Raw genomic sequence first — 25,361 nt, 5'->3', positions numbered from 1 at the left:
TTTCATGCTTACATAAATATGTCAAGACATCTGTGTACCTCAGGAAATGTATCGACCTGGGAGATAGTGTAAAGTTGAGATCGCATTTGCAGAGTGGTTTTCCCTTTAAGAGAACCAGGTAATATGTATACCTTTGCCCTGGAACCAGCAGACCAGATTTTTTCAGGGAGGGTATAAATAATCAGGAGATACTAACTCCAGCTGTGCCTTGATAAAGACCCTGAGAGGGTAGAAACGCGTTGGCGGCAGCAGCTCTGGAGTTTTCCCCGTCTGGTTTTCTGCTATTATTCCAGACAAGGAGAAAGTGTGATATTTGGAGAGGAAAAAGGAGAGCGCTTACAAGCGGGCAGCTGAGCGGCGTCTGTCTGGCCGAGGTCAGGCAGGTGCTAGGACAGTCCCGCTGTTTAAACCACCTATCCGTAAAGCCATCAGACTATTGCTCACGGAGGGAGCAGGAGACGCACAGCTAATTGCAGCTGGCTGTAGCGTACCGGAGTGAGAGACGGTTACTGGGACCATCTCCAGTCCCTGCATTCATTCCAACGTGAGCAGCGTCGTGCACACTAAACGGCAGGAACCCAGGGGCTGCAGTGGCAGAGCAGTCTCTGAGTGTTACATCCCCTGCAAGACGGTATCCAGAGGAGAGGGGTCTGTACGGTACATCCGCAGTGGCAGTGTGGCTGACCGTGCTATTCCCCATCCAAGGAGATGTGCAAAAACGGAGTGGTGAGAGCAAATCTCCTTATATATTTTTTCCCTCATTTGTGTGTTCCAAGCCTTGGAGAGGTGGCTTTGAGACTGTGTAAAAGGGCTCCATAGAGGATACCCGGGAATAACATCTTTTCCCTATGAGATATTTACCTTTTTTTCACATAATCATAAGTCTCCCCGAAAAGATCTGGTCTGTGTCATCCACACATCACCCATCCCCCTGGGAGGCAGAAGCCAGTTCATAGAAAAAAGGAATGTTTTTTGGATATTTTACATATTTTATTCATTTTTAGTTTTTTCCGTGTGACTTTGTTTTATGCATGCTTTGTGGCATTTGGAAGCCAATTTTGTGGATACTTTTGATGTGGAGTTTTTCACGTTTTTTTGAATAAATTGCTCTTGAACTTTTAAATAAAGAGTGGACTGCATTCACTGATAGAAACCACTAATCATCCAGGTGATACTGATCCCAAAGGTCCAGCGCTGTAGGATATCCTCATAAAATCTTTGTTGATTTTTTTCTTGAAATTACCCTGCTAGTATCACAGTTGTACTATCGTATGAGGACAAACAGCTGCAGGATCCCTTTCTGGCGCTCGAGGAGTGACTTTGTCATTTTTTGTGATATATTTTTATAAGGGTGTTTCCACAGTGTAGATTACACTGCATTTTAAAACAGATATACATTATAATGTTTCAGTAGAGTAATGGTATCAACTATGGGCATGATTCTGGTTCACTCGCAAAGGCAAACTTCTTCTTTAATGGCCAAAACCATGCGCACTGTAGGGGGAGCAGATGTAACATGTGCAGAAAAAGTTACATTTGGGTGAAATATTTTATTTCTGTGCAGGGTAAATACTTTATTTTTAAACTGCAATTTAGGTATTAGTTTTGAAGTACAAACTTCACCCTTATCTAACTCTCTCTGCACATGTTACACCTGCGCCACCTGCAGTGCGCGTGGTTTTGTCCATTAGAGAGTGAATTTGCTTTTGCAAGTGAACCAGAATCAGACCCTGTGGGTGAAATGTAATAGGGGTGAAATGTAATAGGATACAGTAATAGGTAATAGGATGAGAGAATCAGAAAGTGAGAGATTTGGTAAGAAATCTCCAGTTTGTTTTAAAGCGGCAATCATTTACACTGCAAAACCAATTTGATTTTGCACTGTAAATGATTGCTACTTTACAAAAAATGGATATTTCTTACCAAATCTCTCACTATGATTCTCTAACCCTATTACAGTTCACCCTATATGTATTGAATTAGTTAGGTAATCTCTGAAGCAGGATTAACCTTACTGTACTTTCTTTTCCAAGTAATCACAGTGATGAAGATGACCTTCCCCCAGCACTGGCTGCGGTAGCTGCCGAATCTGCTGCTGAACAGAGAGCTGCTCTTCTACTGGCTTCCAATGGAAATTCTCAGGCTTCCTCAATTGAAAAGGTTTATATAATACTTATGCTAATTAGTTACAATTCTGGTTTGGCTGTCTGAAAATGCATTTGGGCTTTTCCTAGAGAGGAAACACTTAAGGTAGGCAAGTATGTATGCAGTATACAGTGATGCTTTGTGGCATCACTACAGAAAACTGCTATATGCAGCAAGGATGTAAAAGGACACATCTGTAATACCCAGTGCCAGATTAAGCCTTCGGGGGGCCCGGGGTACTTTAGCCAGGGGGGCCCCCCTTGCACTTGTCATTACTGGCCGCACACTGCATGGGAGAATATTACACTGTCAAAACACAGAGTAAAGGCAGTATAAACTTGGTCAATGGGTAACTGCATATATATATATATATATATATATATATATATATATATATATACACACACACACCATATGAAAAGCCTGTAGGAAACCTCACAGTCCTAGTGCTGCCTTTGATTAAAAATCCTCCCATGACTAAGCTGCTGCTGCTGTTCTCCATGGGCATGTAATGAGCTCCACCAATTAGAGCTCAGCACAAACCTCTCAGCCTCTGCCCTCTGGTTTAAAGTGTCATGGGACTTAGTCAACGCCCAGTAATGCACTGCACACTTGTGCAATCAGTGTGCCTTGGCTCCCGATGCTCAGCACCATTAATTATTGTCACATTGGCAGATAGGTGAAACTGCATCACTACCCCACTCCCATGCACAAAACCTTTAGCTAAAAAAAAAATTTTTTTTTTTTTTAAAAATACATGCCAACCACAGGGGGCCCCTAACTAGTGGGGGCCTATAATCTGGCCCTGGTAATACCCCTTTCCCACTGCAGCTCTTAAACGGTATACAGTATTGCCGTTTTTTTTTAGCCTTTTTAAACAGGTAGAGCTGCAGTGGGAAAGCTCCAGGTTGCTTAACCGTTTAACAAATACCAGTATTGTTAAAGCAGTGTTTTACATGTTGAAGAGACTTTTTTTTGCCAGTAGGAAAGGCTCTTAAACGGTATATAGGACTCAGGCAATAGCTATGTGTATAGTGCATATGTAATTAGCCGCTAATTACATATGTGCATATGCAATGAGACACTCATTACATATGCGCATACAGTGGCAAACGCATGATTTGTAGAGGGGGGTTTCCAAATGTAATCCAAAATCTCCCACTCTGCAGTGCATTGGAGTAAGTACGGGAGTCTGGGGGGAGAGGTAACAGCCTTGAAAATTTATATTTTTATACACTCTATATGGTATGGAATAGAGTATTAACATTTAACAGTACAGATGGTCTATAGTATATATAGTATAGGCTGTTTTAAACATATAAATAAGATAAGTGGCCAGGAAAAGTTTAAACATATCATCAGAAATAAATACACAGACCTAACAGAACCAGAACTGCACTTTCTAAGCTCACAATCTCCCACTTCATATAAAGGCTCCTGTCTCTTCCTCCTGGCAGCTACTCTGTGGTCCACTGTGATGTTTGAGGGCTCAGATCCACACATACAGTAAATGTGGTAGAAGAAGCTGGTACACTGGGCATGTGCAGCAGCTCTGCTCTGTCCCTTACACTGCATGATGTGGTGGTAGCTCTACTGATCATACAATATACCAGTGCTACTGTTGTCATAGTTTAAGGCACTTGCCAAGAGGAGGGGGGTTTTTGGGCAACCAGAAACCCCCTTGCGTTTGCCTGTGGCATATGTTATGAGTGACTCATTCATATGCACTGCACTAATTACATATGCGCCTATGTAATGAGCAGCTCATTACATATGCACTACGCTGTCTTATAGCTACTGTCTGTCCTGCTTTCACACTGCAAACCTGCTTGAGACATGGTATTTATGTGCAGTGTGAAAGGGGTTTTAAAATGGTAATATACCGTTTCAAAATACCGGGTCTCAAACGATTAGGCATTGTGAAAGCAGCATCAATTTCATCATGGGATTCTATACAAAGATGCTTAATCACACATACAGCTATGGCAGCTCAGACCCCACCATCGAGACATGTGCGAATAGGTATGAATCGGCCCCTACATATGCACCAAGCAGTATCTACATCTAAAGATTCTGACACAGTGGTTGTCTCAGTGCATGGCTGTATACCAGGGAAGGCCTTTGTAGAGGTATTTGCATAAATACGCAGATGTGTGACTGGCAGTAGACACAAACACAGATGTGGCTGCATCTTACTCAGAACTAGACCCTATATGATATTTTTATTTTGAAAGTCTATATACAGACTTTCTTTAGTGTACATGCATCCATATGAGGGAGTTGTACATCTTTGGTAACGAACATGTATGGTGTGTGTAGAGTAAACAAGTGATTATGAAGCAAAATATGTTTTGGCAGAGTCCCAGCAAAGTAAACAGCCCCTTCACATTAGAACCGGGTGATCTTCTGATGGATTTCACAGAAGCCACACCAATGGTAAGTTTTATAAATATATATTTAGATGTTGTATTTAATTATTTTTCTGAATGTGGTATTGAAATGTTGCTCTACACAGTATGCATTTGTATGACATCTTCTGAATTATGATGCTAACATATTGCAGTTAACTAGTTAAGGCCCCATCCATTGTGATTTGGGTCATTTTCAGCCGATTCCGAGGCATCAGGCCAAGGAATCAGATAAAAAAGGGCCCAACTCACATGTGTTTAACCCAATGCAAGGTCCCTTGCGCATCGGATCAGAGCCAGAGACTGTCACTATTGCATAGCAGTAGTGATACATCGCATATGATACATAGTTTACAAAAGGATCACATACTATGTATCATATGCGATCCTGCTACCCAGGAGCTGCTGGGTGAGATGGGGGGTATCACATGTTAGGTATGGCATGCAATGCCTCGTTGTCATGGCCTTTACACTTTCGCATTGCAGTCCTATAACTTAACCGGTAATAACCCCTGGAATTACCTGTGTTGAACTAGATGGGTTAACATCTTTTTTTCAGCCTTAATTACTATGTTACTGTTACCCTTTACATTTTGTTTTTCAAGTAATTTTGTGTTGCACGGTGTTGGGCTGTAAGCACAACCCCCACCTCTGGACATTGGGCCCTCCTACCACCCTCACGGAGTCTGTTTCTGACCGTTTTAGTAGACATATGCACATTTGTGTCCGGCTGGAGGTTATTTTGCAGGGCTTTGGCAGTGCTCCTCCTGTTCCTCCTTGCAAAAAGGCAGAGGTAGCGGTCCTGCTGCTGGGTTGTTGCTCTCCTACGGCCTCATACACGTCTCCTGATGTACTGGCCTGTCTCCTGGTAGCGCCTCCATGCACTGGACACTATGCTGACAGACACAGCAAACCTTCTTGCCACAGCTGGCATTGATGTGCCATCCTGGATGAGCTGCACTACCTGAGCCACTTGTGTGGTTGTAGACTCCGTCTCATGCTACCACTAGAGTGAAAGCACCGGCAGCTTTCAAAAGTGACCAAAACATCAGCCAGAAAGCATAGGATCTGAGAAGTGGTCTGTGCTCACCACCTGCAGAACAACTCCTTTATTGGGGGTGTCTTGTTAATTGCTTATAATTTCCACCTGTTGTCTATTCCATTTGCACAACAGCATGCAAAATTGATTGTCAATCAGTGTTGCTTCCTAAGTGGACAGTTTCACAGAATTGTGATTGACTTGGAGTTAAGTGTTCCTTATATTTTTTTAAGCAGTGTATTTATATAGATATTATACACTTAGTCAATATGTGTGTTGAAACGGAAATCTAAATTGCAGTGTAAAAATAATGCAGCCAATATTTACCCTGCACAGAAACAGAATAACTCACACAAATCTAACTTTCTCTGCACATGTTACATCTGCCCCACCTGCAGTGCACATGGTTTTGCCCATTTTCCAAACAAATTTGTACTGCTATCAGATCTGAATTAATACTGTTGGACCACCCCCATCATTGTGGGAAATTTACTAAGATCAAATGGGTACAAAGGTACCCATTCGTACCCATTTGGTGTTAAATTTGGCCAGTGCCCACTGTGGCTGAATTGCCGATTGTACGAACGGCAACTTCAGCTGAATTTGGCTTTACAAATGAATACGCCATCAATAGAATTCGGCCATAGATATCTATCTGATCAGCTAATTTACAGCAAATGGTAATGCTAAATGCAGCAACGAAATCAGCAGTACAGTAAATATGTCTGGAAAATACTTTAGAGCTCATTTTCCAGGGGTATTTGGCTGAAGCCTACATGGAACAGTAAGATCAGTATAACCAGCGTCAGGCTCATTGATCCAGTCCTGTTTGCAGAAATACAGGCTGAAAAAATTGTTGGGGTCTCCTACTTTTTCTATAACCAGCATCCAGGGGCGGATCCAGGATAAAATGACTGGGGGGGGCACCATGATAAAAGAGGGTTTAGGTGGGGGAGGGCCAGTGTTAGTGGTGCCAGTGTACATGCTAAGAGAGCGGCAGAGAGAGGGTGGCAATGGGATTAAAAATAGGCCCACCATGGCAACAAAAGTGAAGGATGTAGTTGTGCGCACGCCGAAGGCGCGCTCTGGAAAAGGGAGTGTGGCCACTCAACAGGGGGCATGTCCTTGAGTGTACACCATATACAACTTCTACACATTATGCTACAAAATACTAGACCCCATTATACTTGCCCCTTACACATGATGCCAAATGGAATGAGCCAAAATTCAAACAATGCCACATGGATTGTGTCAAAATTCACATAATGCCACACGGATTGAGACAAAATTTACATAATAACATACGGATTGAGCCAAAATTCACAAAATGCCAAATGGATTGAGCCAAAATTCACATAATGCCAAATGGATTGAGCCAAAATTCACATAATGCCACATGGATTGTGTCAAAATTCACATAATGCCACACGGATTGAGCCAAATTCATAAGATGCCGTATAAATTGAGCCAAAATTCACATAATGCCACATGGATTAAGCCAATATTCACATAATGCCACACGTATTGAGCCAAAATTCACATAATGCCACACGGATTGAGACAAAATTCACATAATGCCACACGGATGGAGCCAGAATTCACATAATGACAAAATTCACAATACGCTTCATAAACAGGGACATTGTCCACCATTGCATAAAATTGTCCTCGCATAAAACATTTACACCATAATGTCCATTGCACGTTAAGTTACACGGCATGATGTCCATTATGTATTATGCCAAACACCATAATGCCTATTAAAAATTATGCTACATACAGTAAGTGCTGCTTATCTACATGCTCATTTCCAAGGGTTCCATGCTCATTGCCAGAGGTTCCATGCTCGTTGCCATGTGGGATTACATGCTCATTGCCAATGGGGAATACATGCTCGTGGTAAATGGGGGCGAAGCCGCCCCCAGGCAGAAGTGATAGCCACTAACAGTGGCAGAGCCTGGCTGCATTCCGAGCACTGCAGGTCCCAGCTATTTGAAATAATACCCATTTCACACCAGAAAATGCATTCCCAGGTTGGCCCCTTTTACACCAGTCTCTGCATTTTCTGGTGTGAGTGGGAGAGAAAACCACCCCTCCCCCCCTTTAACCAGTTATCTAATTTAACCGGCTATATCTTTGGAACTAACTGACCCATTTACATGAGACAAGTATCATATTGAAGAACTTTTGAGTGGGCTTTGAATGATTTTGGTCCAGTGAAACTGGAACGTTTGGTTCCAGAGTAATCTGCCCTCAAAGAACATGAACAGCCATGAAATTACATTTCAAAAATAAAAAAATCGATTTACACACTATATCTCTGGAACCGATTGACCGATATGGACTATCCTGGTATCATATTGAAGGCCCAGCGATTTGGAATTGAATGACATCAACCACCAGCTCCTGTGATGCCAGCGGGGGAACTGGCAGCCATCGGAACCGGGTGGGGGTCGGAATTGACGGGTCCCATATTATCCTATGGGGAAAAAATGTTACAGCTTTGCCAGGCGATATCTCTGGTTCCCGGGGGGCTAGAGACATGGGGCTGGGCTCGTTGGAAAGCTCTGGTCCTCATCTACAAAATGACAGGGGGCACGTTCCCGGGTGCCCCCCCCCCTGAATCCGCCACTGCCAGCATCAAGCTCTTGTTCCCAAAATATGTGTGACAAAAGTAAACCAGCACTGGGCTCAAACAGCCAGTGGTGTCATGCCATAGCCGGGGGACACTTTTACATAAGGTTCTCCAGCCAAAGCATGATCAACGTGGCTGGTCAGCCCTGGCTGGATCCCTGGGGGAGTGGGGACACCCCAATGAAGGGACCCCCACTCCAGGGGACCTTTGGTCCAGGCTTAAGCCCGGGTCTGTAGCCATCACCCCTGGGCTGTCCTCTTCTCCAGTAGAATCCATATTGGTACCTGTGAATAAAATTAATACTCAACATCCCATCCGGTGAAGATCATGCCTTGTTTGGGCCAAGTAGCATCCAGAGATATAAAAACAGCAAACTGAATACCCGGTTCCAGCGGACCAAGAAGCTGCTTGTTTACACAACAGCCCCTCCCGAGAATGAGGGAATTGTCACTGGGTCATTCCTCAGCCAATCAGGAGTGGTCTCTGCATGGCTGCATGGAAGCCCATGTTATGAATTTAACATACAGTAGGCTTCTATGGTGGGAACCGGCAACTTAGACTGACCCCATTGAGGGCAGTCAGCCTGAGTTGCAGGTTCCCACCATAGAACCCCATGTTAAATTCATAACACGGGCTTCTATGGAGCTGCGCAGAACTTAACCCCCAGAGCCCATTCCTGATTGGCTGAGGTAATACCCGGTGACTCGTCCGTATTTGTTTCACAGGAAACTCGGCAGCTGAATGCGAATCACTTCACCATCAGAAAATGCGAATCTGGAGAATATGGCAGCTTTGTAAATGAACAGTATTCTCTGATTACAGCTGATCCCGGTTGTACCCATTTGTATACGGGATCTGCCGTAATTGGCCTTCTTAGTAATCCCCCCCCCTTGTGCTAACTCTTTGATTCCTCTGTAACACAGCCTTCAGCAGCTAGGATGGCAGCCTTCAGCAGCTCGGATACAGCCAGCTAACAACCTGTGAAAACCACCAACCCATCATGCAAAACCCATCTAGCTTCTATCTATACTGCACACGGTTACTCTGGCTATAAGCTGGTGGTTATAATGATGTGACTTAAATGTGTATACAGATGAAGTCACTCTCAGCATGTTCGCCTGCACGCCTTATGCTGGTATCTGGTAGATAGTGATCTGGCGGACGTCTCACACACTCGCGGGTCCATTCCTGACAATTGGGAGCGCAAGCATCTCTGACGTGTGTGTGCCCATTCACCGGTCCAGGCTGGCAATCGTTGCGAAGGGAGCATCTCACATGAGAGCGGCCCCATCTGTATCACTGATTGTAGCAGGTATCTGCTATACACAGTAGAATTTAAAATAGAGTATAATAGCATATTAATAAATCAATTCAGTGTGTGTCTCCTCCCAACTTATTGTAGCAGATGGATGCCGTATATTGTACCTAAATTAACACTGTCATTATTGGAATTTTAAATACAGTACTGTAGGTGGATGTTATACAAAATTTTATATAATACTGTAATAAAGTACCCGCAAATACCTCATTTTTTTCTCTGTGCCTATCCTGGCTTCTCACTCTGTGCATCTGACATCCTACATATTTGTGTCATTATAGGTTATATGCAAAATAATGCAGGACTGGAGACCCAGGCGTGTACTGGAGCTGGCACCAAACAGTGGTCTGATCAATCACTGCTGGTAGTATTCAGCCAGCCAGCTCTTGGACAATTTAAGTAGAGCTCGCAGTCCAACTGAAATGCCCCTTATACAACCTTGTTGGCTGGCTTCATGAGACCAGCAGGGCTCCCTGGGAAAACATATATGGTCAGTGTATAAGCAGCGCTTAGAAAGCATGCACTAGGTGAATGGATTAATGGTGGAGGTCACTGGTGAAGCCATATAGTGGTTCCTGTGATATGGTTTCAATCTAGATAAAGTGCAGTATTCAATACACATTTACGAAATGTGCAGCGAATCCTGTTTAGGATTCGCTGCACATTCGCAGGGTTCTGGAGGGCATGAGCATTCGCTGCCAGCCCTCCGTGTCACCTTATTCAACTCGTCAGGGGCAGCGAGCCACCACAGGGAGCTGGGGGAAGGCGGCAGGCAGGAAAATGGATGTCTCCCTGCCTGCGCCTGACACTGAGGAGGACTGCCAGGACACTGGCAGAGCCCCCCCCCCCCCCCGAGCTGGCAGGGGGCTGGGATCATCAGCCGCTTCACTCCCTGGTCCCGATCCTGCATATGTAATGATCGGGACCAGAGTGCAGTGAATACATGAATATTAATGAGCTGCTCTTGGCTCCCGGCCCCCTGCTGGCCAAAAGTGTATAAAAAAAAAAATTAAAATAAAATTAAATATATATATATATATATATATATATATATATATATATATATATATAATAATGTGCTTTAAGCACCTCCCCCCCCCCCAAAACCCTTTATTTCAAAAGATCACTTTCCTGTTCACCTAAAAAAAAATGTCAAATGCAAAACGGCGAATCATGGCAAAAATCATGGAGAAAGCAGTTCTCCATCCTAGCATTGAATACACTCTTGGCGAATCCCAGTGAAAACCCCATTGAAATACTCCAGCAACTGGCAACGAACATGAAACGGAGAACTGTACGGCATTCACTGTTTGCTTTCGGCGAACAGTGAACATTGAATAGGGTGAATCACATTTTCAGTGAAACAGATTCACCACAAGGAGTGAAAACAGCCCGATTCGACGGAAAAAAACCGGAGAATTGGGAGCACTGAATACTGGCCAAAGATGGAAATTCCAGGGGCTGATTTGGACACTTGAGATACAGTACTTCTCCTTGAAGTCGAGTGGGTGCAGTGGGATGTGATCACACCTCCACCATGCTTATTGAGGACAAGAAAAAACGGTACTTGTTTCCTAGCACGGCCACAATCTTTGGGATCGTGTACCTTTAAGTTAAGGTACACGATCCCCGCGATGGACCATTAACATTTGTCTCGACACGACCGACGCGATGCCCCCGATTTTGCCATAGGCTTCAATGTTAAAATATTTTTTAACATTGAAATTGGGAGCATCGCGTCGGTCTTGTGCCATTATAATGGCACAAGATGAGATGGACTTGATGAAGTCCATCTCACATAGGAAAACATTTGAAAAATGTGAAATGGGCCAATATGACCCATTTCACATTATATATGGCCCCGTCGTCACCCCACGATAGACGCCAACCCGAAGCGTGGCTAGCGCAGCGAGCCCGCGAGGGGCGGCGGTGCGCGTCCTACGACCTTTTCATTCCCCTACTATCCACGTCGGCGTGGAGTTGAGAATATATAGTGTGGCGAGCCCAGCAAGCCACCGAGCCCGAAGCATGGCGAATGCAGCGAGCCCCGCGAGGGGACGCGTATACCTGTGAAGTTATACGCGTCCCCTCACGGGGCTCGCTACGCTCGCCACGCTTCAGGCTCGGTGGCTCGCTGCGCTCCCCACACTATATATTCTCAACTCCACGCCGACGTGGATAGTAGGGGAATGAAAAGGTCGGAGGACGCGCGTGGGGTGGGGTTTACGTTGTAAAATTTGGGGGTCTAGAGAATATTTTACATTGAATCCAATGTAAAATCGGGTCCCAGGGACCCTATACACATTTGATTCAATTAAAAAATCGGGTCGGTCGCGTCGATCGCATCGCATGCGACCAAATCGCATGCGATGCGATCGACGCAATTTTTCCGACACGACCACCCTGATGGAAATCGGTGTGGCCGTGCTAGGAAACAAGTACCGAAAAAACTTAGACCTCTGATGGCAATTTTGGAATGCACTATCAACTCAATCCAGCAGAATTGAATTCATTGTCAGAGGATTCTAGTTTACAATGAGTAAATAGTAAGGTGCGCTGCTAACTGTAGCTGATTCAAGGTTTGTCAATCCTCAAATTAGTACAATAAATAACAATAGATAACCAGCGCTGGCTGTAATTGAATTATAAAATATATACGGTTTCTTTCAATTTGAAATATTTAATTAAAATTTTGTCTAGACATCAAATACTAAAAAAATGGTAAACCTCTCTCTTTGCATATTGAAGGAAGCGTTGTCTCATATATCCGGGTCATGTGTGTAATATAGGTCATGTGACCAAATCCAACCAATAAAAAGTCTTAATAATATGTGATATATAAGTATTTATCCTCAAATAAATGGATATTTTTATTGTTTCTTGACTCACACAATCAGACATGGCCTCCCCTGCTGCACTATTACATGGTGGTTTCCACTTCACACACACCTCCAGGCCTGGTAACAGTAAAGGGGGGGGGGGGTTTGGAAAATTACTGCCCCAATTGTGCACATACACAGTCCTACCATTGGTTCCATCACTACCATTTACATGATTTGATGTTCACTCTATCAGGGTTTTGACCCCTTTCTCTCTGCATGTTGCAGCTATCTATCACCCACCTGGGCTTCCCAAACATTAATTTCTGGAAGATTTGTCTGCCTGGCTCTCACACTTCTTATCTTCTGACATCTCCACCATCATCATATGGGATTTCAATATCGCTAATATCACTTTCTCCTCATGCCTCTACAGTCCTCTCTCTAACCGCCTTTCTTGGCCCCACCCAATGTTCTGACTCCTCTACTCACAAGGAGGGCCACTGCCTTGATCTTGAATTCACCAAGCTATGCTCTGTTTCTGAATTCGCTAACACTCCATTCCCTCGTCCATTTCTCCAAACTCTATAATACCAAAATGATGCAAGCCTCCTCTAACCTGCAGAAATACCAATGCTATTTGTATTCAACGACTGTCTACCTCTCTGCAACAACTGCTCTCACCAATTTTTACACTTGCCTGTCCTAAGACAGCTGTATCCCAACTGAATCACTTTACAAACTTCCCTTGATGAAGTTGCTCCAGCTGCTCCTCACAATCCATGTAGGTCTAGATGCCAACCATGGCACTCTAAATGAATAAGACCCTACAAAAATGCACATAGATTTAAACATCAGTGGCATGTGTCACGCTCCTTGAAGCACCAGCTGGAGTGTAACGGAGGCTGGGTGCTTTAATGTAAGGTTGTTGCATCAACGACAGAAGGGAGTGAAGCAATAGGATAAAATAAATCTGATTTAATAAAGATACTGTGATACAAGTTGATATTGGTGGCACAAATAATATACTGTAGGTTATGCAATGATAAAAGTCAATAGTCCAGTACTTTATTGTAGAATATGATGATGCTTGACCCTTGGAAAGAATATTGGAAGGTTCATTGAAGATTTGAAGAATATCTGAAAGATTGGAGGTTAGGATTGAATACTTGACTGATTGGTTGAAGGATTGGATATTTGATTGAGGATTAAATGATTGGTTGGATGATTGGATGGTTGTTTAGAAAATTGGATGATTGATTGGAAGGTTGGATGATTGGTTGGAAGATTGGATGATTGGTTGGAAGATTGGATGATTGGTTAGAAGATTGGATGATTGGGTGGAAGATTGGATGATTGATTAGAAGGTTGGATGATTGGTTGGAAGATTGGATGATTGGTTGGAAGATTGGATGATTGATTAGAAGATTGGATGATTGATTAGAAGATTTGATGATTGGTTGGAAGATTGGATGAATAATAAATGAAAGAACAATAATGAAGAAGTCTGTCCTTGCTGGATTGGATCGTAGCTGCAATCAGGAGTGACCGTGGATAATAACCGTCGGGAAAGAAAGATAAGATATTACCCCTTTGGGGGGCTAACCTTAACCAGTCCACATTGGTGGCAGCAGAGTCCGGGGTGCACGAGGAGAGCAGTGAGACGATCAGCAGGAGAAGAACTTCACTTGAAGACGCAGGATTGTAGCAGGAACTACAGAGCCAGACCAGAGCAATGATGCTTAGGGATAGACATCATTGTACTGACTGCCGGTCTTACCTGGCCAGTCAGTACTTAAGAGGTGAGCTGTGCAGCTATTGTCTAGCCTATTTGACAGGAGAGGCGGAGCCACACAGGACAGGCTGAGGTGTCCGAAAAGATGGCGCCCGCCAGTGGGGCGACAGGATTCAGCCGGCAGTGTGTGTGCGCAGCTGCGCAGTTGCCGGCATTCAGTCAGAGGCCTAACCAGGCACAAACACACATGGCGGTTCAGGTCTCATGCTGCTCATGCCCAGCATGGCACCGGAGCACACAGCACCACTGTCACCACACGGTGACAGCGTGGGCACATGAACCCACCAGGACCAGGAACACGAGCGGAGGTGAGCGCCATGGTATCAGACATGCTGTTAGAGGACCACCTAGGGCTGGGCACAGCACAGGGGACTTGGGTGAGAGCCATGGTGGATGTGACAGCATGAATCTCAAAATCAAAGTGACCATCACATTTAAGACTACCTAGCACTTCTATCATAATGCTCTGGATACTGCTAAACAAACATATTTTCATTTTCTCATCTCTTCTCATGCCACCAACCCCAAGCGACTTTTTAATACATTTAAATCACTTCTCCCTCAATCTCCCCACCAGCTACTATTAGTGCACAAGAACTTGCTTCCTTCTTCAAGGACAAGATTGATAAAATCCAAGATGAAATAGCATGCTCTTTCTCAGCCAGTGATTTGCTTAATTATTTATTATTTATTAACAGTTTCTTATATAGCGCAGCGCTTTACATAGAATATTTGAACATTCACATCAGTCCCTGCACCAGTGGCGCTTACAATCTATATTCCCTACCACATATATACGCACACACAGACATTCTTGGTTAATTTTGTTTGGAGCCAATTAGCCTACCAGTATATTTTTGGTTTGGGGGAGGAAACTGGAGTACCCAGAGAAAACACACGCAAGTACGGGTAGAATATACAAACTCCGCACAGTTAGAGCCATGGTGGGAATTTAACCCATGACCTCAGCACTGTGAGGCAGTAATGCTAACCATTACACCATCAGTACTGCCCCAAATACTTCCTTCCTGAGCTTTCGCTCTCGACAGTCCACAGAGACAGCACTGACTAAAGTAGTAAATTATATGGACATTGCTAAATCTAAAGACCATTTTTCACTTCTTATTCTTCTAGATCTCTTGGCTGCCTTTGAAACTGTTGACCATTCTCTTCTCATACAAACACTACAATCCCTCAGTCTTCAGAATACAGCCATGTCTTGGTTCTTATCCTACTTCTCTAATCGCTCTTTCAGTGTTCGCTTCTCTGATTCTATCTCCTCTTCACTACCTCTGTCAGTTGGAGTACCACAAGGCTCAGTCTTAGGTCCTCTGCTTTTCTCAACTCTTTCGTATTTCAGTTTCATCTGTATGCTGATGATACTCAAATCTATCTATCCTCCTCTGAATTGTCACCATTGCTCCGTGTCTCTGAATGCCCTTTCTGCCATTTCATCTATGATGTCATCTCGCCACCTCAAACTCAACATTTCCAAAATAGAAATAATTATATTCCCACCAGCCAAGAGTAGTTACCAACCTGATATCTCTATCAATGTTGAGAACACAACAATCAATCCTACTGCACAAGCTCACTGCCTAGGGGTCATCCTCGACTCTGTCCTTTATTCCTTTCATTCAATCTGTCTCTAATTATGTTACATCCATCTAAAAACATATCCAAAATATGTCCGTACTTTGCACAAGACACTACAAAAACTTTAATCCATGAACTTATTATTTCACGCATTGATCATTGCAATAGCCTCCTTACTGGTCTTCCTAGGAAAAGACTCTCACTTCTACAATCCATTTTAAATTCAGCTGCCAGGCTGATCTTCTGCTGATCCACTCTGTCAGTCCCTCCATTGGTTGCCTGTATATTACCGTACTCAATATTAAATACTTCTACTCATTTACAAAACCATTACTTTGACTACACCAACTTATATGAGTATAGATATATGGCTGAGGGGCCCCAAAAACCTTTGTGTTCTCCCAACGTCTACCTCAGACATATATCTATACTCAGTTACTTTGCTGAACTATTTTTGGGAGCACCACCAACCAAGTACCCAGTTAGCAATTTTTTCCGTCAAATACAGTCCCATGTTGGTTTTTCTAGATTAACACCTATACTTGGCCTGTTACAATCCTTCAAGTTAGTCTATATATACACCAACTTGTATCTCTTCACTTATATCAAAAGTCTAACTTCTGATAGGAAGTCACTGCCAGTCAAAGTGAAGCCAGTGCAGTACCACAGGCTGCATTTGGCTTCACTACAGTGGTGGATTTTTACCTGGGGGGGCTGCAGCATAAATCCATCCTTCTGTCACTCCAATGTGCTGTTCAGTGTCACTCCTGCCTCAAGCCCCCTGTGTCACTAAGTAGAGCCTATTGTGAAAATGCTCCAACCTTTTAAAAAACTGACACTGTCTTTTGGGTGTTCAAAAAAAAATATGACAGTGTTGTGTGGGAGCAAATCTCACAGCGCTAGGGCGCAGCTCGGACTGTGAACTATATGTCGGGGGGGGGCGGGGGTTATGTCTGGCCAGTAGGTCCGCTCCCTTGCAGCTCTATTCCATTAATTGGCTTCTCTTTTCCACCCGGGTAAGAAACCCTTGGCCTAACTTGCTGTAAAACAGAATGTTGGTGAAGTTCTTTTGGAAGCTTAGAGCAGATCTCAGAGCTGCCCGAACCATCTGCTGCTCCTTGGCTATACGTATTTAAATATCAATCAACCAATAATGTAAAATCTGCTAACATGTCACACAACATTGCTAGGCGCAGAGCCAATAGGTGTAAGACTTCCAGAGCCAATACTTTCAGCAAATGTGGAGACATTGGACAATCAAGTCATATATTGGGGTTATCCTTTATTAAAGTTTGCTTGTAAGTCAGGATGAAACTTGTGAAGACGGCATGTTGAGATGTCGAGTCAAACACGTAGGATTAGAAAGGAAGCCCCCGGTTTCAATGAAGAACAGGTATACATCTCCTACCTGTGTATCAAAGACATTTCTAAGAAGCACCCCATATTGATGGGACAAGTTCAGTCAACTGCACCTAAGCTCAGGACTTTCTTGCTAAGTTAATGTCGAATTACAGTACCAAGCATAGGCTGAAACTGGTCTATCACAACATAGTCTGTATCTTCATCCTCAACTGCCCGTTTAATGGCCTGTAAGATACGGCCATGCATCCCATACAGTGCAGGTAGATCGGGCTCTCTCATTTCCCCGGCAGGTTTCATAAGGATGGGTGGGAGGGTTCAAGGACAATTCCGTCTTTCACCTCTTTTTTTTTTTTTTTTTTTTGCATTATGTGCTCTTTGGGGCTTAGTTTTTCAAACTGCCACCCTGTCTGCCACTGCAGTGCCACTCCTAAATGGGCCACGTGTTTATGCCACCCACTTGTGTCGCTTATCATAGTCATCCAACTACTGTACCTCGGTGCAACCTTTTGGCCTAAAAACAATATTGTGAGGTGTGAGGTGTTCAGAATAGACTGGAAATGAGTGGAAATTAATGTTATTTTGCTTAATAATAGTGTAGGAGGAAAAAATTCTGGGATTTTAGCAGTTTTTATGCTTTAAAAAAAAGAAAAAGAAAATCAGAACCCAAAATCCAAAATGTTGAGGGGTGTTTGGCAAAACCCATTTGAACCCAAAACCTGAAGGGGTACTTGTTTCCTAGCATGGCGCCCATCCCATACCGTACTTAGTGGTGTGCAATGTGTGCGATGCGATATTCCTGATAAATTAACACGAGTGCCTGTACAATGAAATATCGCATAGCATTGCATGCCAGCAAATGGCATGCAATGCAATTTTTAATTGTACAAGCACCCTGATGGGTGCTTACAATGTTAAATGCACCCCCACTATCAACGGCAACCCGAAGAGTGGCGAGTGGCGGCGGTGTGCGTCTGCGTGCTCCGACCTTTTCATACCCCCATTATCCATGTCAGCGTGGAGTTGATTTTAGATAGTGTGGAGAGCGCAGCGTGCCACTGAGCCCGAAGCATAGCAAGGGGACGCGGAATACATGTAAAGTAATCCGTGTCCCCTCGCGGAGCTCGCTGCGCTCGCCACACTATCTAAAAGTAACTCCCCGCCAACGTGGATAGTGGGGTATGAAAAGGTCGGAGGACGCGTACCGCCGCCCCTCGCGGGCCTGCTTCGCTCGCTACACTTCGGGTTGGTGTTGATAGCGGGGGTGGCATTGACAATGGGGGTGCATTTAACATTGTAAGCACCCATCAGCATAGGCGAATCTAGGGGGTGATCCGGGGGTGCACCGGACCACCAATTAGCCAATTTTGTAGCTGAGGGATCGGGCTTTCCAACGAGCCCAGCCCCATGTCTATAGCCCCCTGGGAACTGGAGATACTGCCAGGCAAAGCTGGAACGTTTTCCCTATAGGATAACATGGGACCCGCTAATTCCGACCCCCATCCAGTTCAACGGCTGCCAGTTCCCCCTTCGGCATCACTGAAGCTCGAGGTTGATCTCAGTCGAACCCAAATTGCTGGGCCTTCAATCTGATACCAGGCTGGATCCATATGGGTTAATTTGTTCCAGGGATATTGAGGTTAAACCATTTTTTTTTCATTTCTTAAATGTAATTTCATGACTGTTTATGCTCTTTGAGGGAAGATTTCTCTGGAACCAAACAGCCCATTTTCACGGGACCAAAATCATTCGAAGCCAACTCAAAAGTTCTTCAATATGATGCTGGTCTCATGTAAATGGGTCAGTTGGTTCTGAAGATATAGCTGGTTGGTTAAAGGGGGGTAGGGAGTGGGGAGTGGTTGTCTCTCCCCCTCACACTAGAAAATGCAGGGACTAGGCTGGTGTATAAGGGGTCAGCCTGGGAATGTCCCTGCATGATCCTGGGACCATGTTCCTGGGTAAATCCCTGCATTTTCTGTTGTGAAAGGGGTATTATTTCAAACAGACATGATCTGCAGTGCTCTAAATACAGCCGGGCAGCCCCCTGCTCTCTGCCCAGCTGTCAATGACTGTCACCCCTGCAGCTTCCACTCCAATTCTTCCTCCCCGCTTTCACCTCAGCCCGCCCCCCCCTTTAATCATGTGGTGCCGGCGCCCGGCGTGCTCCCCCGACGTCACGCACAACAACAGCATGCACAATATTTTCAAATGACACCAGGAGGGGAGTGGGAGCGTGCTCTGCGCTGCGCTCTACTCCTCTCCCCATAGATGCAGCTGCACCGCTCTCCATCTCTCCCTGCAGCAGCAGCGAAGGCTCATATAAAAATTTACAGTAAGTGGCACTTTTGGGGGCATTGCTTAAGGGACGCTACAAGTGGCGGTATGTGGGGGCATTATGCATAATATGTGGCTTAATGTGTAAGGGGCATTACGGTGTGCAGCATCATGTGTAAGGGGCATTATGTGTGCAGCATCATGTGTAAGGGACATTATGTGTGCAGCATCATGTATAATGGGTACTATGGTGTGAGGCATCATGTGTAATGGGTACTATGGTGTGCGGCATCATGTGTAATGGGTACTATGGTGTGCGGCATCATGTGTAATGGGTACTATGGTGCCATCAAGCAAGAACCCCCTAGCAATGAGCACATAGGCAAGCAGCACTTATGTGGCAAATATGTAATGGGCATTACGGTTTGTTATATAGTATGTAATGGGCATCATGATGTGTGGCACAATGTGTAATGGGCATTATGGTGTGTGGCCTTATGTGTAATTGGCATTATGGCGTGCGGCTTTATGTGTAATGGGTATTACGGAGTTTGCTAAAATGTGTAATGGGCTTTACTGTGTATGGTCCAAAGTGTAATACCACACCCCTTTTTGTGATGCCATGCCTCCTTCACATGAAACCACGCCCCTTTTTCCAGCGCGGCTACGCCGCGCTAAGTTCCCCCTGCTGTTATGTCTGGATCTGGGACCACCCATTACCATAATTCCAGATTCGCCTATGCCCATCAGGGTGCTTGTACAATTAAAAATCGAATCGCATCGCATGCATCGCATGCCGCTATATTGCATGCGATACGATTGAATAAGATGTACTACGATCAAACAAGTACCCCTGAAGGTAATCAAAACCCAAAACATGAAAAGTGGCCAGTGCATAGCTCTAGTAAAAACTAGGTGTAAACAGAGCCATTTTAGCCATTTTTAACTACTGTCTGCATTTTTAGACAAGATTAGAAAATGTATCTACTGTATTTAGTACATGTAAATATATTTTAAATATATATATTATATATTAGGGATGTGCGGTGCCCGCCATCTTCACTCCAGTCTAGGAGAGGGTTGGGAGAGGGTGTGTTGGTGCTGCTGCTGGGGCTTGAACTGAAGTTGTCGGGGGGCTGTCTGCTGGGGCTCCCTCAGTGCTGCTGTGTACACTGTCCTCTCTGCTTAGGGTGGGATCACCCTAGCAAGGAGGACAGTCAGCTGTGTAACTAACTGACACTGTAAACTGATAACTGATTCTGCTGTGTGTGTAAATGTGTACTGTTAGTACTACTGTCTCCTCTGTGCGGGGGCCTACCTCTGGTGCTGTGCTGTATATATAATAATATTATATTATATATGGTACTTGTTTCCTATAACGGTTACACCGATTTTGATCGGGTCGGAAAAATTGCGTCGGTCGCATCGCATGCAACCAAATCGCATGCGATGCGACCGACGCGATGGACCCGTGTTTTACATTGAATCAAATGTGAATAGGGTCCCTGGGACCCTATTTTACATTGAATTCAATGTAAAATTGTCCCCAGACCCCAAATGGCCCCTTTGTGAACGGCACCCCACGATTGACGCCAACCACGAGGGGCGGCGGTACGCGTCCTCCGACCTTTTCATACCCCTACTATCCACGTCGGCATGGAGTTGAGAATATAAAGTGTGGTGAGCGCAGCGAGGCCCGCGAGGGGACACGCATTACTTCACAGGTATACGTGTCCCCTCGCGGGGCTCGCTGCGCTCGCCACACTTCGGGATCGGTGGCTCGCTGCGCTCGCCACACTATATTCTCAACTCCACGCCGACGTGAATAGTTGGGCTATGAAAAGATCGGAGGACTCGTACCGCCGCCCCTCGCGGACTCGCTATGCTCGCCACGCTTCGGGTTGGCGTCAATCGTGGGGTGCCGCTCACAATGGGGGGGGGGGGGGGCATTAATTTATAGGCATGACGGGGGCATATACAATGAGAAATGGGCCATATTGGCCCATTACCCATTGTTAGCTATGTAAGATGTGCTTAATCGCGTCCATCGCATCTTGTGCCATTATAATGGCACAAGACCGACGCGATGAACGCAATTACAATGTTGAAAATATTTTAACATTGAACCCTATGGCAAAATCGGGTCCATTGCGACGAAGTTAAGTTAAGGTACATGATTACTCCCGATTGTGGCCGTTCTAGGAAACAAGTACCTTATATATATATATTCCACTGGTGCTGCTACTGCATGCACTGAATAGAGGCTACCAGTACCTACTCAGTCCACTGGTGCCACTGCCAGTGCTATTGCCTACCTACTTAGTACCTACCTAAGCTATTATATTTAATTAATAAATAATACCTGTCCTGCAGTGCTGTAATAAATTCCAGGCTGCTGGTGCCCTGCCAACCAGTACCTACTGCAATATAATTATTATAATATCATTCTGCTGGTTCCTAGTATTGCCGTATCTACCTGTCTGGTGCTTTGTACTACTGTATCTACCTGTCTGGTGCCTAGTACTGCCGTATCTACTGTCTGGTACCTAGTACTGCCGTATCTACCGGCTGATGCCTAGTACTGCCATATCTACCTGTCTGGTGCCTAGTACTGCCGTATCTACCTGTCTGGTGCCTAGTACTGCCGTATCTACCTGTCTGGTGCCTAGTATTGCCATATCTACCTGTCTGGTGCGTATTACTGCCGTATCTACCTGTCTGGTGCCTAGTACTGCTGTATCTACCTGTCTGGTGCCTAGTACTGCCGTATCTACCTGTATGGTGCCTAGTACTGCCGTATCTACCTGTCTGGTACCTAGTACAGCCATATCTACCGCACGCCCCGTTGCAACGGAGCTTGCCCCGGGTCCCCGCCGTCGCCACCGGTCCCCCTTACTGACCCTACCCCCACCTGAACCCTGCCCATCTCCCTGAAGTAGAGATGGGCAGGGAGATGCAGGCCAGCCGCCATGATATTGGGACGCGCGTGTGCGTAAGATGCACGTGCGTCCCAGTCCCTATCGCCGGGTTACCCAGAGGAGAGGATCTGGCGGGCGCCGGCATTGAATGAGGGCTGCTACAGTACATCTAAATATATATTCATTTTCTGTTATTTACCTGTATGTTCTAATTTTGACAACATAAATATCACATAAATATGTAACCCAGTCTGTCTAGTAATAATACAATGTTCTTCAAATATATGTAAATTGTAATATATTTTGTTGCTAAGCTCTTATACCTAGTCTAATTACAGTAGGTTACCTTAGTAACACAAGTACAGTACTTTTCACTTAGGAGATTAATATAATACAAAGCTAAATAAGTATTAAACTGCCTCTGCTTTGCCTTTATGCTTTGAACAGCAAGGTACTGTACTTTTAATGATGTCAGTTAAGTGTTTGAGCATTGTTAAAAACAGTATTACAGAAACAGTTTCTACAGGTCTTGGTAAATATAGAAACCTACTGTATCAGTGTAGCTGTCCATGGCAGTGGTTTCCAAACTGTATGCCATTGCACCCTTGCTGGGGTAGGTCAGGTTGTCAAGTTTAAACTGGTCTAGACTACATTATCTTGTCTCTAGACTGTTTTTAAGACATTCAGTTAGTGGGGCTGCTCTAGTGGCAACATCTCTGCAGTAATTTCCCACCAGACCAAGAAATATTTTGAGGTGTGACTTACATTTGGGTTTACCTAAGCTGAGGTTTAACTTGTCCTCTAGTCCAATGTGATGATATATTTTATTGAGTGCATTTTATATGTCATACATTATGTTTATAGCTATATGAATTTTATTTAATTATTATATGTTTTTTATCATACTTGATTGATTCAAATTTATATTAGCGCTCCACTATTACCCATTTTTTCTCATTTGTGTGAGTGTGAGCATCTTCACAAATCACCCGTATAGGCACCTGATTTACCACGGTAACCTCTGTGCTCTTACCTTGTACTCTGCTTACAATGTACCCCAAATACTTTGCTTTCATCATTTCAGTGGCACATTTCTCAGAGTTGACGGTAAACCTGTGTGCCCATGGGGACGTTCGGTAGGTGAGACTCCATGTCTGAGCTAAAGATGATGATGTAATTTAAATATGCAGCTGCATTTTACCTGTTGGTCACCATTTAAACAAAATGGCAGCACTTAACACTGAAATACGTCCTCTGGGTTTTTGCTTTAGCAGCTTCATTCAAAAGAATTTGCTAATACCCTTTTGTTAAATTGAGAGGGGTAAGATACTGGCTCTTTGCTAAATTTTCCACCACTTCATTAACCTGTGATGTAGTGTAAGAATCAAAGTGAGAAACTTGATTTAACTTACAAAAATCATTGCAGAATCTTAAAGCACCCAAATGCTAAGGTACAGTACAATGGGGTTATGACACTCGCTGTTTGAATTCTCTATGACCCCTAGGCATGGCATCTCCAATAACTCTTGCTTTACCACTGCCCACTTCCCTTTGGTTATGCAATTTGGCATTTGTTTATTACACTCTCAGGTGGAGTTACAATATCGTGGTGGAAGATCTCTGTCCTTCCTGGAATGGCAGAAAACACATCTTGGCCACCAACTTCACCACTTCCTGTTTCTTAGTATTAGGGGTGACTTCAGTGGGTACCTGGGACCTTTTCTCCCACTAAAGAGAGGTGCCTTGCACTTTCTTTCCAAGGTTTCAAAAAAAATGTATGCAGTAGATTTGTACCACTTTCCTTCAACCCTCCTGCCAAATCTTGTCATTGACTGGTCCCACTGCCTGTATGATCTCATAAGGGCCTCGCCATTGAGCATACATCTTGCTTTTAGTAGTGGGCACAAGCACTAGTACCTTGTCTCCCAGTTTAAAGGAGCGGTTGTCTAGAGTGACATTATAACTATGCTTATGATTCTGTTTAGCCCTTTCCATGTGTTCCTTCAGGAGTGGCACAATCTGCCTTAGTCAGCCATGCAATTGGGACACAAACTGAAAGACATTAGGTTCTTGGTATGGTTGTTGTTCTTACCCTTCTTTTAATGATCCAGAATCCTTCTGGGTGGTCTCCCATAGAGTAGTACAAAGGGTCTAAAAATCTTTTATAAGTTTGGAAACTAAAGGGGTACTTTGGTCCGTTTAGATCTCCTTTGGTACCTCCTTTGGTATTTTCAGGTGGTTATACAGGGTTAGTAACTCTCTGGCATTACTGCCATATTTCATATCAGTGGTATAGCCTCTGGGTGTCTGGTGGCATAAACCACTACCACAAGTATGTATTGATGCCTGCAAGCAGATTTTTACACTGGCCCTATTAGATCCTTACCAATTTTCTCAAAATGCATGGGAATGATAGGGAGAGGTACCAGTGGAACCCTATATACATGTACACATTTTAACTTATATAGTAAAAAAAATCGGTACTTGTGTATTATCACGGTGCCCATCGCATCGCAGACCATAAGGCATGCGATGGTATGCGATGTGATGTTCCGCGATGTCCCCCGATGTCATACAATGTTAAAATTGTATGGCATTGTATATGGCATACAATGCCATACAATGCGATGCAATGCGATTATAAATTGTATAAGCACCCTAATGGGGGCTTACAATGTTAAATGGACCCCCACGCCACCCCCACTATGAACGTGAAGTACGCGTCCTCCGACCTTTTTATACCCCCACTATCCACGTCGGCGTGGAGTTGATTTTATATAGTGTGGCGAGCGCAGCGAGCCACCGAACCTGAAGCGTGGCGAGCGGCTGCGGAATACATGTAAAGTAGGGTTATGAAAAGGTCGGAGGACGCGTACCGGCGCCCCTCGCGGGCTCGCTGCGCTCGCCACGCTTCGTGTTCACGTTCATACTGGGGGTGGCGTGGGGGTGCATTTAACATTGTAAGCACCATTTAGGGTGCTTAAAAACACCCATTAGGGTGCTTATACAATTTAAAATCGTATAGGGGGCTTAAATCGCATCGCATTGCATTGCT

General features: G+C 44.4%; 1 protein-coding gene across 2 annotated transcripts in view; it reads left to right on the top strand.

Annotated features, from left to right (window-relative positions):
• LOC146080710 (band 4.1-like protein 4B) overlaps nucleotides 1–25,361 on the top strand; it is a 189,813-nt gene that overhangs the window by 140,801 nt on the left and 23,651 nt on the right. For both annotated transcript variants that reach the window (XM_083188268.1, XM_083188267.1), the window contains 2 exons: nucleotides 2,034–2,160; nucleotides 4,504–4,581. In XM_083188268.1, the coding sequence (XP_083044394.1) occupies nucleotides 2,034–2,160; nucleotides 4,504–4,581 (205 nt within the window). The remainder of the gene's footprint in view (nucleotides 1–2,033; nucleotides 2,161–4,503; nucleotides 4,582–25,361) is intronic.

Source organism: Crinia signifera, chromosome 5 (assembly GCF_055691185.1).
Source record: "Crinia signifera chromosome 5, ASM5569118v1, whole genome shotgun sequence".
NCBI classification, from domain to species: domain Eukaryota; kingdom Metazoa; phylum Chordata; class Amphibia; order Anura; family Myobatrachidae; genus Crinia; species Crinia signifera.
Note: the sequence above shows the minus strand (reverse complement) of the source record. Positions and strands in the feature narration are given on the sequence as shown.